The 15,201-nt window shown below is 50.4% G+C and overlaps 1 protein-coding gene across 2 annotated transcripts in view; it reads left to right on the top strand.

Moving 5' to 3' along the window:
* The window catches only part of PPP2R5D (protein phosphatase 2 regulatory subunit B'delta), a 46,403-nt gene that overhangs the window by 2,660 nt on the left and 28,542 nt on the right, over nucleotides 1-15,201 (top strand). For both annotated transcript variants that reach the window (XR_012158346.1, XM_073339878.1), the window contains exons 2-5: nucleotides 488-574; nucleotides 11,225-11,414; nucleotides 13,212-13,411; nucleotides 13,868-13,978. Coding sequence is in view for 1 of the 2 variants with exons in the window: in XM_073339878.1 (XP_073195979.1) it covers nucleotides 488-574; nucleotides 11,225-11,414; nucleotides 13,212-13,411; nucleotides 13,868-13,978 (588 nt within the window). In the remaining variant the exon portion in view is untranslated. The remainder of the gene's footprint in view (nucleotides 1-487; nucleotides 575-11,224; nucleotides 11,415-13,211; nucleotides 13,412-13,867; nucleotides 13,979-15,201) is intronic.

Raw genomic sequence — 15,201 nt, 5'->3', positions numbered from 1 at the left:
TCCAATGTGAAGGGGAGGAAGTATCTCTGGGAGCCCCCATTTTAAGAACATGGATCATTGCTGGGGTGGTGTCTCCGTGGCAGTCTGTGAAAGAGTGAAGCAGATATAGGCAATATCTACACTGCCCTGCCGTTCAGACTGTGGGAGTGTGAATAGCAGTGCCTTGTGCACTGAAGTACTGCGCTATAGCTCTTCTGTGTGGATGTAGCAGGTGCAAATTAAGAGGTTCCTAGTTCGCCTTAACGTAGCCCTGTTTGAAGAGGACTATGTTAAAGTGAACTAGGAACCTTTTAGTTTGCCCCCGCAAAGTCCATGCAGGGGATTTATAGGGCAGCACTTTGGTGCACAAGACACTGCTCTTTGCACCCCTGTGGTCTGAACAGTGGGGCAGTGTAGCCAAGCCCACAGAAACTTGTGTCTAACTGAACAGAATTAAATCTTTTCCAAGCCCAGTGCAACTGAATATGCTCTCTTCTCATTGTCCCAGGAGCCTCCAAAGTCTGCTAAAAGCACCACAAAGCCCAGCAGCAGCAGTGGTGGTGGGAAGGATGGCGGGGCAGAGAATTCAGAGGAGGTAAGGCATTCATCTTGCAAAGCATCACACCTATACAACTCTCTCTTGTATGGCATCTTTCTTTCAAATTGTCTCTTCAACAGCTTTTCTGAATAAGGAACTTAATGCGCTTAAACGTGGTAGTGAATGTCAAAGGTAAAGAGAGGCTGATTGAGGTGGGAAGGTAGTTGGAAAAGACAGAGGGTGAGAACTGAACCCTGTGGCGCTCTGTAGAAATAGAGACTTGAGGGGGAGCGCAGTTAGATATGCCAGAGCCACCTATGCAGATGGGCTAGATTACACTAGTGAAGCCTGCATTGAGAGCAAGGACAGTGGAGAGGAGAAGACATAGCTAGCAGAAAGAAGGAAGCCTGAATGGAACAGAAGTTTCCTTGGCATGGTCCAAAATGTTATTAAGAGGTGAACTGAGTGGTGGAAGAGAGCTTGCAGTTTGCCTGGGGGAGAGAGGCAAGAGCTGGGATAAATTGACATTGGAGTTCAATTAAGCATGGGGAGAAGAGTGGTGGATTTGAGAGATATGGAGAAGGTACTAGAGGAAGTTTGAGTTTCTCACTATTGTAACACCTTTACTGGCAGCAGGGGAAGATCTAACATATGCAAACACACATTCTATATTAAAAGTGCTACTCAGAGCGTCCTTTGCCCTGGGTGCTGGTGCTGCTAAGAAAGACACATCTGGAGTAGTGTCAATACAGAGTAACTTGCTATAACAAATAATGTAGCATATTAACACACAGTGTTTCTGGAATGAGCAGGAACTCAGGCAGATATGAATGTTTTGGTAAGACTGATCTCATTCGGTGTTCAAACAGTGTGGTTGTCTTGGGCTCTGGAGATAGAGATTCAGCCTCCAGGAAGCATTTTACTTGCCGTCTAAGGAGGCATGCTTATTTTTTCCATTAATTTACTTTTTCAGGCAAGACTCTCCCCACTTCCATCTCAATCTAATACAGTCTGATTAGGAGAGTGTGTGCTTAAGTCTTTGCTATGTGCTGTTCTTGAGAAAATTGAAATGTGTTGTACTATAGCTCTAGCCTGGGAATTAGAGGTTGTTAACTTGTTTAAAGTTAGAGAGAGGAGGAAGGGTAAAAAGTCAGCAATTCAGTGGGGCAGTATGTCATCAAAACAGAGTATTAATTTATAAGCTTCCCCACCCCCAAAGATAAACACATTAAATTTATAAACGGCTCAAGCAACATCTGTACTGATAGTAGTTGTTCTTTCTGAAGACCCCGTGTTACCACTACTTATGCCTAAACGAAGGTGTAATTGAAACAGAGTCTGAAGCTGGAGTAGTCTGAAGCTGGGAGCCTTGGGGACTCCCATTTAGTGATCCGTGGACTCCACTCCATTTTAGTCTCAGCCTGTTGGTCCCCACTCCTTTCCCATGCTGGATTTTCCCCCTTTTTTGGTGTGTTCAGTTTTAAAAATAATTTCCCACCTTAGTTCCTCCTGGCTAGAAGGAAGCAAGGGGACACCAACACCAGTCACATGAGTTAATCATTGCCTCTTGTACAGCAGTCTTGATCCTTGGATCCCACAGTGCTGTACAGAAGAACACAAGTCTCATGTCTTCAAACACAAAGGTGGCCATCAACAATCGGAAGCAACCAAATTAATATTGAGCAGTTCCCCAGTCAGGTTGGTGAGAAGCTGCAGTCCTGCATTCCTAGGACCAAGTGATGAAGTATGAGAGCATAAATAGCATCGCTCGCAAGCTTCCTTCAGTGACCCAAAATGGCAAATAATGTTGGTTGCTACGGATGTAGAAGAAACCTAGAATGGTTTTAAAAAAACAACAAAACAAACCCCAAACAACCACCCCGCTCCTTGTTGAGGTAGAACGTCAGCTCTCTTTTGGTGATACAGCCAGGAGGAGGGAGAAGCCAGCTCTACAATGTGCTCTCTACTGTGTGTTTCTTCTCCTTCTTTCCCATTAGGGTTACCTGTAAGGCTCTGTTCAAGGCTGTTCTTCCTCTTGTGCTCTCTCCCCCTTAGTGGTGGACCGCTCTGTTATGGAATGGATGAGTACATCCATTCTTGCCACGTAACCATTTTTTTTCTTAATTTGGATTAAATTCTTCCAGGAGACAAAGTGACTAATCGTAATGCTCAGAAACATTCATACAGAACTATCAGCAGACATACTTGTAAGTCAGCAATCCATCACATGTTGTTACTACCTGAATATTTGGAGGATGGATTAGTTGGTGAATGGAACAAGAGACGTGCATTGTGTGTGATCCTTTTTGTGGAAGGCAAAAGAGAGTTTGGGTTAGTGATGCATCCATGAATGTGTTTGAGGGGTAAGGCGTGTAGGCTGAAGTTGGACTGGATTCGAATGTTGCCCTAACTGGGGATTTCATAGTTTGTCACTGATTGCTTTGAGAGAGGTGAGGTTGCTCAGGTGCATTTCTTAAGAGAAGTTTTGTTTCCTCTGGGGGGTTTTTTGGTGGGGGGGGAGAGAGTTTTCCTGTTTTGAAGTTATCAATAGATATTTAAATGAGTACTGTATAGAGCAAGAGGGCAACCCTGCTCCAGCACATCTCCCTGTTCCCTCCCACCACATCACAGGAAGAAGCAGGCGACTTGCAGCCAAACTTGCCTCTCAAACAGAGTTTCAAATTCTGCTTCCAGAACAAAGCACTTTTCCAATGGGCTAAGGCTCTCCATAGAGAAGCCCTGCTCTGGCAGACTTTACAGGTGCAGCAGATTGGGACTTCTTTCTGTGAATTTTAGCAGGTCTACAGGCGGGTGAGGCGATAAATCAGAGTGAGTGTGAAGCAGGTGAGGGGCTGGGCAGCAGGCTTGGGAACCTGCAGTAAGCCCTTAGTTTCAGCACTTTGATGCCTGTGCTGTAAGCTAGTGGTGAATTCCGCTATTGTGGACGAGCAAATAAAAATACCATGCAAGCCAATCATGGATCTGTACTGGAGAAAGGAAACCTTTAAATCCATGCGCGAGTGCAGAGACCCGCCAGCCCTTCAAAACATTCAGCAATGCCAGTGATGGGGGAAAGCGGAGGATGCAGGATTAATGCCTATAAGATGTACACTCATTTCTACCTGGTCAAGAGGTCCCTGAGCTAAGGTGAAAGTATCAACGGTCAAGTGGCAGCAGCATCTCGTAGCTAGGCACGGGGCTTTTAAGGTACCTACTTTGCTCCAGAAGAGAAGTTACCAGTGCTAGGAATCTCAGGAGTAAATCTGTGGAGATGGGGGAGAAAGGGACCTCTGGGGAAGTGGTTTCCTTAAGAAACTGGATGATAATGGAAGAAGTGTCAGTGTAGATCTTGGAGGAGGAGATGCTGCTGCAAATCATTTCAGTATTAGCTGGGGGAATGAGGAGGAGGAGAGTTACTCATCTCTAGCCAGAGAGAGACTGGGAGGGGCAGGTGAAGTGGGTGGGTGGAAGAGAGTTAATGGCCTGGAAGAGGGAGTGAGGCTTGCCAGCACATGGGGAGGGAGGAAGGGTGGAGAAGTTGCTCTGCAGTCTGGAAAGTGGATCAGGAGAGGCAGGGATGAGACTCCCAACTCATGGGGGATAGGGACATGCCTGTTGTTCTTTGAGTTGCTGTCTCATGGGCAGCATTTCTTGGGACTTGTCACTTCAGTATACTGGGATGTCTGCAGGTGATTGAACTAGGGTTGCTTCAGGTGTGGGGAGGTGTATTTTAATAGAGGCAGTTGGCTAGAGGCGGTAGAAGAGACACTTACATGTATCGGCTCCAGGGGCTGGAGAAGAAGAGTCAGCAAAGAAGGGGCTGACAGCAAATCTGGGCTGAAAAGCCTGGTGAGCTTAGGAGCTTGAGACAGCAGTGAGGCAGGACTGTGAGGCAGCGGAGAGAGCATTCAGCCACAAATAGGAGTGGCTGGAATATGTGAGAGCACAGAGAGGAGAACCTGTGAGCTCAAGGGTATGTGTGGAAGAATGACACACAGGCTCTGGGAGTCCAGGATGAAGAGTAGGTCAAGGGCCTGGGGCTTATCTGAGGACACAGCGAAGTCCCCAGGGAGGAGGAGGAGAGTGTCTGGCTATGGGGAGGAAGAGTCTGTGAGAGTGGAGAACCAGAACTTAGCTTTGGTAGTGGCTGGCATGTCCTCTGGGCCTGAGCAAGGGGGCTGCTCCAGGAGGAGGTAGCTTCCACACTCCTTGTGCATCAAATGTTGACATTAGTTTTTAAAGCAGCCTCTTTCAGAGGGGAATAGTGTAGCAGCCTCCCTGAGCTGCCTTGCCTTGGCATAGTGTGAAGGCGTCTAAGTCTGTCTTATCCGGATAGGAGATGAGTGCCCAGCCTCATTCTTCTCAGAGACCAGCCAGCCGCTGAGCAGTGTTAATCTGGAGAGAAGGGCTTTTAAGGTGGACATCTCTGTGCATTAAGTGACAAGCTTTCAGCTTCAGTGATCCATTTATGTCTGCTGCATTTTCAAGGCTAGAAACTCTTTAGAAGAAAATGCAAAATCGTCTTCTGAGTTTGCATTTCTCCCCTCGCCCAGTCAGGAGTGGGTGGGGGACCCCAATGGGCTGGCTCTGCCAGCAAACCTGTGGGACAACAAACCTACCACGGGTAGTGCATGATGAGAGTAAGAAGTCCGCCTGGTACCAGTTTCCACTAAAATCTTTCGGAGCACAGCAGTGTGAAGGAATAATTATAAACCCCCCATCCCTAGCCTGAGCTGGGAGTGTACAGAGCCCCTCCCTGTGCAGAGAGGAGTTCTGTGTTATCAGGATTTCTCTGTTGGGCTTTTCTCTAGCCAGCAAATCTTCGCTATTCTTTTGACTCTCCAGCTGTTAAAACTTTACACAGTGCTTCCGTCCGTCTACAGCAGCTATTCAAGGCTCTTCAAAAACAGGAGTAGTAAAGTACCAAGGCCCTTCCCAGACTCCCAGTGAAGTGCCTGCAGCCAGACCCTGTTAGTATGCAGCGTGGTCTCTGAGCTGGTAGAGTTCCCTGTCACCTCTCCAGGTGAGAAGGGGGGACCAGGAGAAGGGAGATCTCATCAGTTTCAGATGTCTTTTGAAAGTATTGTTTCCTGCCATGCTTCCCGCAGGGTGTTTCCAGGTTTAAGGCCATCTGAGTTCCTCCTTGTTTCTGGCTGTAACGTCTCTCCCTCAGGCTGGCCCGTCCTGTGGACTCTCTGCCTTTTCTTTTGCCCTGTGCGAAGGGCATAAACTAGCTCGGAGAGCTCCCTTCTTTTTAAGTTCCTTAGCGGTGTTTGAACAAACCTGTCAGTTGCTAAGGATATTCCAAAGGCTGAATAGTCAGGGGAGGAACAGAACTTTGAGACTCTAGAAAGTGTCCAGTGGAAATCCTGCCAAATGGAGTCAGTGGCCTAAGGCATCAAATGAGAGATCAATATTCAGGAATACCCTAGTACTGGAATAGCATCCCCAGTAGCTTCATAGCACCTGTTGCAAGTGTCTTATCTCCAGCCTTCATCATTACATGGGCCAGCTCACCTCCCACAAGCAAACAAGCAGCCACTGAGACAGCTACAGCAATGGCCTATGTGGAAATCTGTTAGGAAAGTAACATTTTCACTGACTTGAAATGTAATTTATCAGGTAGGAGTGAAGGGGAAGTGCTGGTGTCTTGTGAGCCGCCACTGGCCTACATGAGCATCCTGTTTAGTAATTCTTTCCCCTGCCCACTCACCCCATGTGTCCGCTACGACTCCCCTGCACCACTGAGTGCCTGGGAAGGCCTCTTTGGCGAGACCTCTGTTCTTCGCCCTCTTCCTTGCTAAACGGCTCAGCCTCTCCTTGCTGAACACCTCCTGTGCCTTGTGTGGATCATCTCTTCTCTGCTGCTGGCTTACCTCTGCCCTGCAACACACTGACATTGTCAGGAAGTCTAGCCAGCTTGTGCTGTGTGCCCACCTGGCATCTGTCCCTCCCTCCCTCAGGCTCAGTCTTCAAGGGCCTCTCTAACCTTTAATCCTCTGGCATGTCCCCTGCACCCTTCCCTTCTGCTACTCCCACTATCTCCGACACCCATTCCTCTCTCTCTCTCTCTCTCTCTCATAGGATTTGTTTTCTTGAGCAGTCAGGTGTGCCCTGGTCTCCAAACCTTCCTTTTACCTCTACCTGCATCTCATCTCCCTCCTCCCCTTTGCTCCAAGCTTCTGGAGGATGCAGGTGATTCCTGTCTCTGCAGTTATTCTTTCAGGATCTCCTTTTGGCTACTTCTCCACCATGTTTCTCTTCCATCTACATCTTATTCCTAGGATTTCATCTGCTATGGGGGAGGGAGGTCAGTTACCGCCTTTGCCCCGATGACTCTCAGATCTTCCTTGTTCAGCCTTGCACCCAAGTGCCTCTAAAATCTTTCCCTGGATGTCCTGCTGTTAGCTCTTCTTCGTTCCCCTTGTCCTTTCTCCAGCACTTCCTCTGTCACCCACCTCTCCTCTCCCTGTAGCTAGGTTGCCAGCCCTCACTCAGGAATCTCCTATAACCAGGCTGGAAAGGATGGGTTTTAAGAGCCTTTGTGCTCTGGTCATCTCCCACTCCAGTTACTGCCATTGCTTCCTCGTGGGTGCCTGCTTTCCACCTACATTGCTGACATCCCACTGCTCTGATCATGTCAGTCCCCCAGCTCCCTCCATTAGTTTCCTTTCTCCTTCCACTAAAACTCATGGTCCCTGTTCTGCACAACTCTACCTTGTCCTGCATCTCTGCTGTCATTTCATCCTGCTTCACTGCTCCCCACAAACTTCTTGCATACCTGCCCCCTTTGTATCCTCCCTTCTCATGGCTGAGCTGTGGAAATGGTATATCCTCGCTCTTCTCTTTTCTCTTTCTTCAGGCTATCCCTCCCTGTGCCAAGTGCACCCCTCTAAACCTCATTCTTGAAAGGTCTTTTGACATTAATCCACCAAAGAAACAAGTCTGAAAAAGAGTTGCCACACCGTTTCTGAGCTGAGCCTTTCTCTGCATGGGCAGCGCCATACACATCTGCTCTGTGGTGCGTGAGAGCTGCTTGGACAGCCGTGCTCTGTGCATTGCCAGACAGCCCCCAATATATGAGAGTCCAGTGGCAAGTTAACATTAGGCCTGCGTTCTCTGTGCTCATTGCATAGCTGTCCCAGGCAGACCAGTCTCCATTGCCTTTGAGGGCTGGTTAGTCCCAGGGTTGTGTCCCTGGTGGAGTTCTAAAGCCTGGTGTCCTGTTCTGTGTCAACTTCAGGAATCCTGTGTTTTCCATCCCTTGCTCCCACGCACGGAGACTTAAACTTCACTGTGGAAAGAGGTTAATGATGGGGTACCCCACATCCAGCCTGGCCTGCCTCACACCCTCTGCCCCTTGAGTCCACGTGCTGGGCAGCACCTCTGAGCATCAGGGATGGGGTAGCTTACTGGGGCCTCAGGGGACAAGGACTCACAGGAGAGGCAGAAGTGGTGTGATGGAGGTTTGGTGCGGTGGAGCAGCTCCTCATCCTGGCACATCCTCTGGTGCTATTGCATGTGATGTTGTGCTCGGTAGATACTGTAGATGGCCGGGGTCTCCCTAGGCGGGGGGGCTGGAACAATGTGTATAGTGGGGGGGCTGAGAGCCATTGAACCAAACTGTAAACCCTAGATATGATGGAAACTACTTCAAACCAGGGGGTGCTGCACCATCTTCTGCACCCCTAGTTCCAGCACTTATGTCCCTAGGTGCTTCCAGCAGGCCCTAGTGGAGTAGGGGGCAGAAGATGGAGAGGGGTGTACAGGTGGCTTGCACAGAATGAGGCTCTCAGCTGCAAGGCCGGCCATGGAAGAGGGCACAAAGAGCAAAGCTGCGGAAGAGAGCAGTGTCTGGGTTGGGCAGAGTGAGGCCAAGTAGGCAATGACTGTACAGCATGGAGGAATGGCTGCTGGCTCGGGGGCAGTTCCTTTGCTCTCACAACAAAGGAGCAGAACAAAGCAGGTTTTAGATTGACCCGGTCTCCATCCCATTCTGTCTCTGGAGCATTCGCCTTGGTATCCAGGCCGCTCTGTACCACCTTTTGGGCTCCTTCTCCAAGTCCCTTCACACTGTCTCCCCAGCTACCATCTCATGGTTCTAAGGGGTTCCTTGTGCTGTCATGCACACAGGACTCTGGCAATAGCTGGGTGATTGCTACTGGTGGCACAGAAAGTTCTCGTGCCCCCTCTCTGACAAGATACAAGAGACATAAACCTAGGCTGTGAGCTCTGCAGCAGAGGCTGCTATCCCGTGGTATGTCTGGACACACCCAGCGAGTGAGTTTTATTTTGCATGGGTGCTGTAAATACAACACACTGGCCGGGAGGGATGCAGGGATTTGTAGGATGTGCTCAAGAGCAGGGACAACAGAGAAATCTCAGTGCTCGAATTACAGGGGGCTGGGCTGGCCTTGCGATGTTTAGGGGCTACCTCACTTGTGCCTGATTCAAAGGCACCGGTGGCGGGGAGGTGTTTTGGCTGCCCTCTTACAAGTGTTCCATTTACCACACATGTCACACACTGTGCCTCTCCCCCGGAGCGGGCGCTGCCAGGGCCAGGCTGGTGACTCAGGCTGGGCAGGGCTGAGTGGCTGCTGTGAGGGTGGGAGTGGGACACAGAGGAGCTGGAGTGGCCACTGCAGTGCCTGCGATTGGGCCAGGGAGAAAGTAGGAACTGCGGGGATCAGGCAGAGACTGAGAGCAGCAGCCTCTGGGGAGAGAGGCACGAATGGCCAGGACCCCTCTTCCCAGCCTGGACCCAGCTGCTCCTCCCCACTCCCCATGCAGGGCACCCACCCTGCCCCCCTTCTATCCCTGACACCCCAACCTCCCCCCGTTCCTCATGCAGGGCACCCACCCTGCCCCCCTTCTATCCCTGACACCCTGACCTCACCCTGCCCCATTCTAGCCCTGACACCTCGACCTCCCGCCGCTCCCCATGCAGGGCACCCACCCTGCCCCCTTGTAGCCCTGACCTCCTCTTGCTCCCCATGCAGAGCACCCAACCCCTTATATCCCTGACCTCCCCCCCACTCTCCATGCAGAGCACCCACCCTGTCCCCTCTATCCCTGACCCCTTCTAGCCCTGACACCCTGACCTTACCCTGCTCCTTCTATCCATGACACCCAGACCTCCCCCCGTTCTCCATGCAGGGCACCCACCCTGCCCGCACTGTCCCTGGCCCCCAACTGTCCCTGCTCCCCTGCAGAGCACCCATTCTGCCTCCTTCTATCCCTGACACCCCGGCCTCCCCCCAGTCCTCATGCAGAGCACCCACCCTGATGCCCCCTCTTCTCCCTGGGGTGGCATTGTTTGGCCCCCCTCGAGTGGAGTCCTGTCCTCCTGCAGGGGTCCAACCCCTGTCTGTGTCCTTCCTCCTCCTGGCTCACCTGGACTGGGTTCAGTCTGGGATGTGGGGGGTGGCGGCGAGCCCAGTGTTGGGAGCAAGACAGTGAGAGAAAGCACCCCACAAACAACTGTGGGGGTGACCAGACAGGTTGCTTTTATGCAGTTAGGGCATCAGCATAAGAGCCTGAGGTTGGAGTTGGAGTAAAGGCATACAGAGGCATACAGAGGGCCTGATCCTGACACAAGTAGTCCTTACCCACCCAGTCCCCTCACTGCAGTCAGTGGCAATACTCAGGTGAGGAAGAGTTTTCAGGATTGGGCTCAGGAATAGAAAAATGAGGAAAATGCATTCCAGGGTCAGGTGCATGTAAATGAGGGCAGAACCTGGACCACAGTGGGCCAGATTTTCCTAAAAGATAAGCTCTTAAATGAAGTGTCCAGAGTCCCATTGAGCACTCCTGGGTTCTGAGCTCTTTGGAAAATCTGGTCCCTTCCCTTAGGTGCTTCAATGGTAGGGGTTGGGCACTGGCTCTTGGAAAATCTGGGCCAGAATATTCATCAGGAGGGGAAACCCATTGCACTCTTTTTGACGTTTGTTTTGTGACATCAAAAATGTGGACACTTCAGAACTGAAATAACCCACACCCCGTCAGCTGGTGGGGGAAATGAGTTACAAAAGTTTATGCAAGCAGGGAGAGGAGACAGAAGAAAGTTAGCTATTAATGACAAGTCAGGATTGATAAAATACAGAGGGTAGCACGATTTGGTTTCTGACTCCTCCTCCCCCTGCAATTTACACTGCTAGTTTTGATTTTACTGCTAGAAATGTACAAAGGAATGTCAGAAAGAGGCATCCTCCAGATCGTGAATACTGCAGAAATTAATCACTGACTGTAGCTCTGCCTGCAGTTCAGTGTGGGGCAGCTTTAACTCTTTATTTTCTAAATGAATTCAGAATAGATTAATTGGAAAAGTAGGACATGCTGCACTTTAAAATTAGACATGGAAATGTTAAGGGAAAAAGAAGCACTCCAAGATTAGAATTGTCGACTGAATGCTCCCAGCGGCAGATATCAAGAGGGACATTCAACGCAGAATTGACGCAAACTTGCTGTAGTTGCCATGCATACGTGGCATGGTTGCTGGACCCTGCCCTGAGTTATTGTGTAGGCCCCCCTGTTTCTTCCCCATAATTCGAGCTGCTAGATTCTTCAGTTCAAGAGGAGGCTGACAGTGTCTTGTCTTGGTAAACAACCTGTGAAACTGTAGCCCACCACATGCTTGTGTATCAGGTTACTAGAGCTGAGATCTGGGGTTCTGGATTGTCCTATTCTCTTCTTGATCTCCCCTGTCAGGTCCAGCAGCAGCAGCCGCCACCACCGACTTCAAATAAGCGCCCCAGTAACAGCACCCCACCACCAACGCAGCTGAATAAGATCAAGTATTCTGGAGGACCCCAGATTGTAAAGAAGGAGCGACGGCACAGCTCCTCCCGCTTCAACCTGAGCAAAAACAGGGAACTGCAAAAGCTCCCTGCACTCAAAGGTAAGGACAGGGGGTTGGACTAGATGACCTCCTGAGGTCCCTTCCAACCCTGATATTCTATGACATGGCAGGTTTGTGGGTGTGTATGTCTGCTAAGTCTCAGGTCTGCCCGGCTCACTGGAACCCGTCTCGAGGCAGAACAGCCACAGTCCAGTCGTCACTTTGGAGACAGCCCAGCAATAGTCATGCTAGCCTTGATGCCTACAGTACCATAGTGAAAGCAGCTGCCACTTCCTCAGCCATTGGGGGCTGAGAGCTTCCAGTGAGGAGCCACAACTGAGGTTCCAGGGTTCCTTGCCCATTGCTGTCTGGCTGCAGCTATGTCCTTACGCTGCTTCAGTCCCCCTCTGGTGATAGGGTAGCTTGTTGTTTGTATTCCCATAGGGCCTAGGGCCCTCCCTGTGCTAGGTGCTGTACAAACACAGAACAAAAAGAGAGTCCCTGCCCCAGGACAAGAGACGACAAATGGGAAGTACAAGCAAACAATGAGACAATACTGGTCGGTGTGATAGGCGGTAGCTGAGCCCTGCAACCACAGTAAGAGCCCTCCCCTTTCAGAGTAAGCAAAAGGAACCCCGTGAGTGTTCTCCCAGTGGGACAGGGGCTCCAGCAGGTCCAGCCACAGCCCTCTCTTTAGCATCAGTGTGCGAGTGCTGCTTCTCCCAGGAGTTTTCAGAGCATTTCCCCTTGGTACTAGGTGTTTACAGAGCTCCTCCCCTGGACTGTGGGGCATATCTACATTCCCCCTTCAAAGGTGGTACAGCTGAGGAGTAGGACAGTCTACGTCCTAACTCTACCCTGGGGTCCAAACCTGGGCCCCTATGCAGCAAAAGGGCTGACCACTCTAGCCTCCACATTCTATCCGGTTGTTCCTCCAGAGCTGCTTCCCAGCCTGGCTCACCTGCTTTCTCAGCTCCCTCTCAACTGGGAACCCCAGTGTAGAGACCACCCAGACCACCTCTTGCTCATCCCTCACCCTGCAGCGGGCTGTTGTACTCTCCAGATCCCGCTGCTTATTGGGGAGCAGGGACCTGCCTTTTATTTCCTGCTTGCTGCCTCGCTCACAGCCACTAGTTGCATGTTCTGAGAAGAACACAGATGCAGGTAAGAGGTGAGTTCAGTTCACGTTGTGACGTGGGACTATCACAGGGCGTGTCTATGTTGCAATCCCAGGGGGTGATTGTGACTCGAGTGGACATACTGAGCTGGCTTTAATCTAACTATCTCAGGGACCAGCGCAGCGAAGTCGTGGCAGTACGTGCTTCAGTGTAGGCTGGCCGAGCCTGCCAGAATCCTGGTAATTAGTCATGGGGCTAGCTCGTGGCAGTCCTGCAGCTAGCTAGATTAAAGCCAGCTCAGTGTGTCTACTTGAGGTGCAGTCACACCCCTTGATAGCCGTATAGACATATCCTAAGAGGAGGTGAAAGCTACACAGACTACAGTAAATGAGAGCCCTCATGTGGACACTCTTATTCCAATATAAGAGAGCCTCTTTTCAGTTTAAATTACATTGCTTGGGAAGCCACTCATATACCAGAATACAAGTGTCTGCTCTGTGTGTGTGTGTATAACTAGATCTGTATAACTGGTAACACTTTCCAGGGTAGACAAAGCCTTAATCTGTCTGCCTCAGTTCCCCATCTGTATAAAGGGGATAACAGCATTTCCCTGCCTCCCGTGAGGATAAATACAGTTACACATTGACGCTCTTGAATACCACAGTACTGGAGGCCGTGTAAGTACCATAGTTAAGAGTTGTTAGCATAGGAGTGGAACGTGCTTTGCTGTCCCTGCCAGATGCTCCTGCTCATGAACGAGAAGAGCTCTTCATACAGAAGCTGCGACAATGCTGTGTTCTCTTTGACTTCATCTCCGACCCGCTCAGTGACTTGAAGTTCAAGGAGGTGAAGCGAGCTGGTCTCAATGAGATGGTGGAGTACATCACGCACAACCGGGATGTCGTCACCGAGGCCATCTACCCTGAAGCTGTCATCATGGTAGGACTAGCAGGGCTATGGCCGGTTTTCTGTGATCACCCCCCAGCAGGTGCCAGGGCAGTCAGGACTGGAAGAGGCTTCTGTCTGCATGCCTAGAAATTGGACGTAGTGAGAGGCATAAATGGGGGCAGCTGGAGAGAGGAAGAACAACTTGCTTGGGAGGAACATGACTGTGACATCTTTAAACCCTTATTAGCCATCCAGAGAATGACTGGGGTGTGTGCGTGAAGGATCGGGGAATAGGTCGGGTATAGGGCAGCGTAAAGCATTTGTCCGCAGCACAGACACCCCTGGAGGTGTTTGACGTCAGCATGGCAGCTGTAACCCTTTGGCCTCCAGAGCGGGAGGTGTTTGGGAACAGTTATAAAGAGCCTCAGCTCTCGGCACTGCAAGAATGTCAGTCCATGGGCCAAAGGGAAGGCGTGGAAAGGTCACTCATCTGCCTTCTCACTTCAGTTTTCAGTGAACCTCTTCCGGACCCTCCCCCCCTCGTCCAATCCAACAGGAGCAGAGTTTGACCCCGAGGAGGATGAACCCACACTAGAAGCTGCCTGGCCACATCTCCAGGTAAGAGAGTCTGCCAGCCTCATCTCCAGGTCATGGTGGGTGAATGGAGTGCAAGGGGCCGCCTGGCCAGGTGACAGACACCAAGAGGTAGGAGTGGGAAGGAAGGTACTGAGTTTTCAAAGCACAGATTTCAAATATCTTCTCTCTGTGGATACTTTTACTTTTCTTTGGGGGTCAGCACAGGAAATGAGGCCTTGGATTCTGCAGCCTCCCAGAAGCGAGTGTTGCTTAGCCCCAGGGATGTTGGTGCGGACTGGGAATGAATGGCTAGTCTAAGGAGCTTAGGGCGTCTTGTGTTTTTGAAGTTAGGACCCTTAGGACTCCCCCCTTTATTTTTTCTCTCTCTCTCAGAAGCCCCAAGCCTCTGCTCCCCTGCCTCTGGCCCAGGAGGGTGAGAGAGAGCTCCCATGAGAGGAACCAGTGCTGCTGCTGCTTCTTCCCTCTGGCACAAAGCCTGCTGGCCAGGAGCCTCAGGCCCTCCACAGTGGGTGGGGCCTATTAGGTCCCCATAAGAGCCGTACTTGGACACCCAGACCATTTACTTCACACTTTAACCGGCAAAAATAATTATGTGCAAAACTGATAGGGAGCAAACATTTCAGCAGAGACGTGTGAGCACAAACTGGGAGGTGCTCAAGGACTCCCTTCTACATGCACACAGAGCCACTGTTCCTCAGGCATGGACACAGATAGGAATTGAAAACTGAGTAGCATTCTGGGGAAAGGGGGATGTTGTGGAAGCAGCAAAAAAAAAAAAATAAATCAATCAATCTAGGGACAGAGCTCTGAGAGAAGGTTAAGAAAACTTGATCAGATCAGGTTCTGCAAGTACCTACGCACAGAGATGGTATCTGTTAGCAGAGGGCTGTTTGATCTAGCAGACAAAGGCAGAAGATGAGCCAGTGGCTGCAAGCTGAAGTGAGAAATACAGTGGAAATGAGATACAATTTTGTAACCATGTGGGGTAATTACCCGTTGGTGCAGCGTACCTAGGGATGTATGTTGTGTTGGTAAAGGGGGTGCGGCTCGGGTCAGATGCTAACAAAACTCTTCTCAACTGTTAATTATTTCCTGGCACATTAGCGCTGGTGACGCCTGCTGTAACAAGCCACCATTAAAAATCTTTAGCCTTTTACTAATCAGATGGGAAAAGGAACATTGTTGACGCGTGTAAAGCATGAAGAATTAAGTAAAGCTTTTCTTTTTTTAAAAAGCCCCCTCTT

The sequence above is a fragment of the Lepidochelys kempii genome, chromosome 3 (genome assembly GCF_965140265.1).
Source record: "Lepidochelys kempii isolate rLepKem1 chromosome 3, rLepKem1.hap2, whole genome shotgun sequence".
In the NCBI taxonomy this organism is placed as follows: Eukaryota; Metazoa; Chordata; order Testudines; family Cheloniidae; genus Lepidochelys; species Lepidochelys kempii.
The sequence above is the reverse complement of the archived record's forward strand: the minus strand, read 5'-3'. Positions and strand labels throughout refer to the sequence as shown.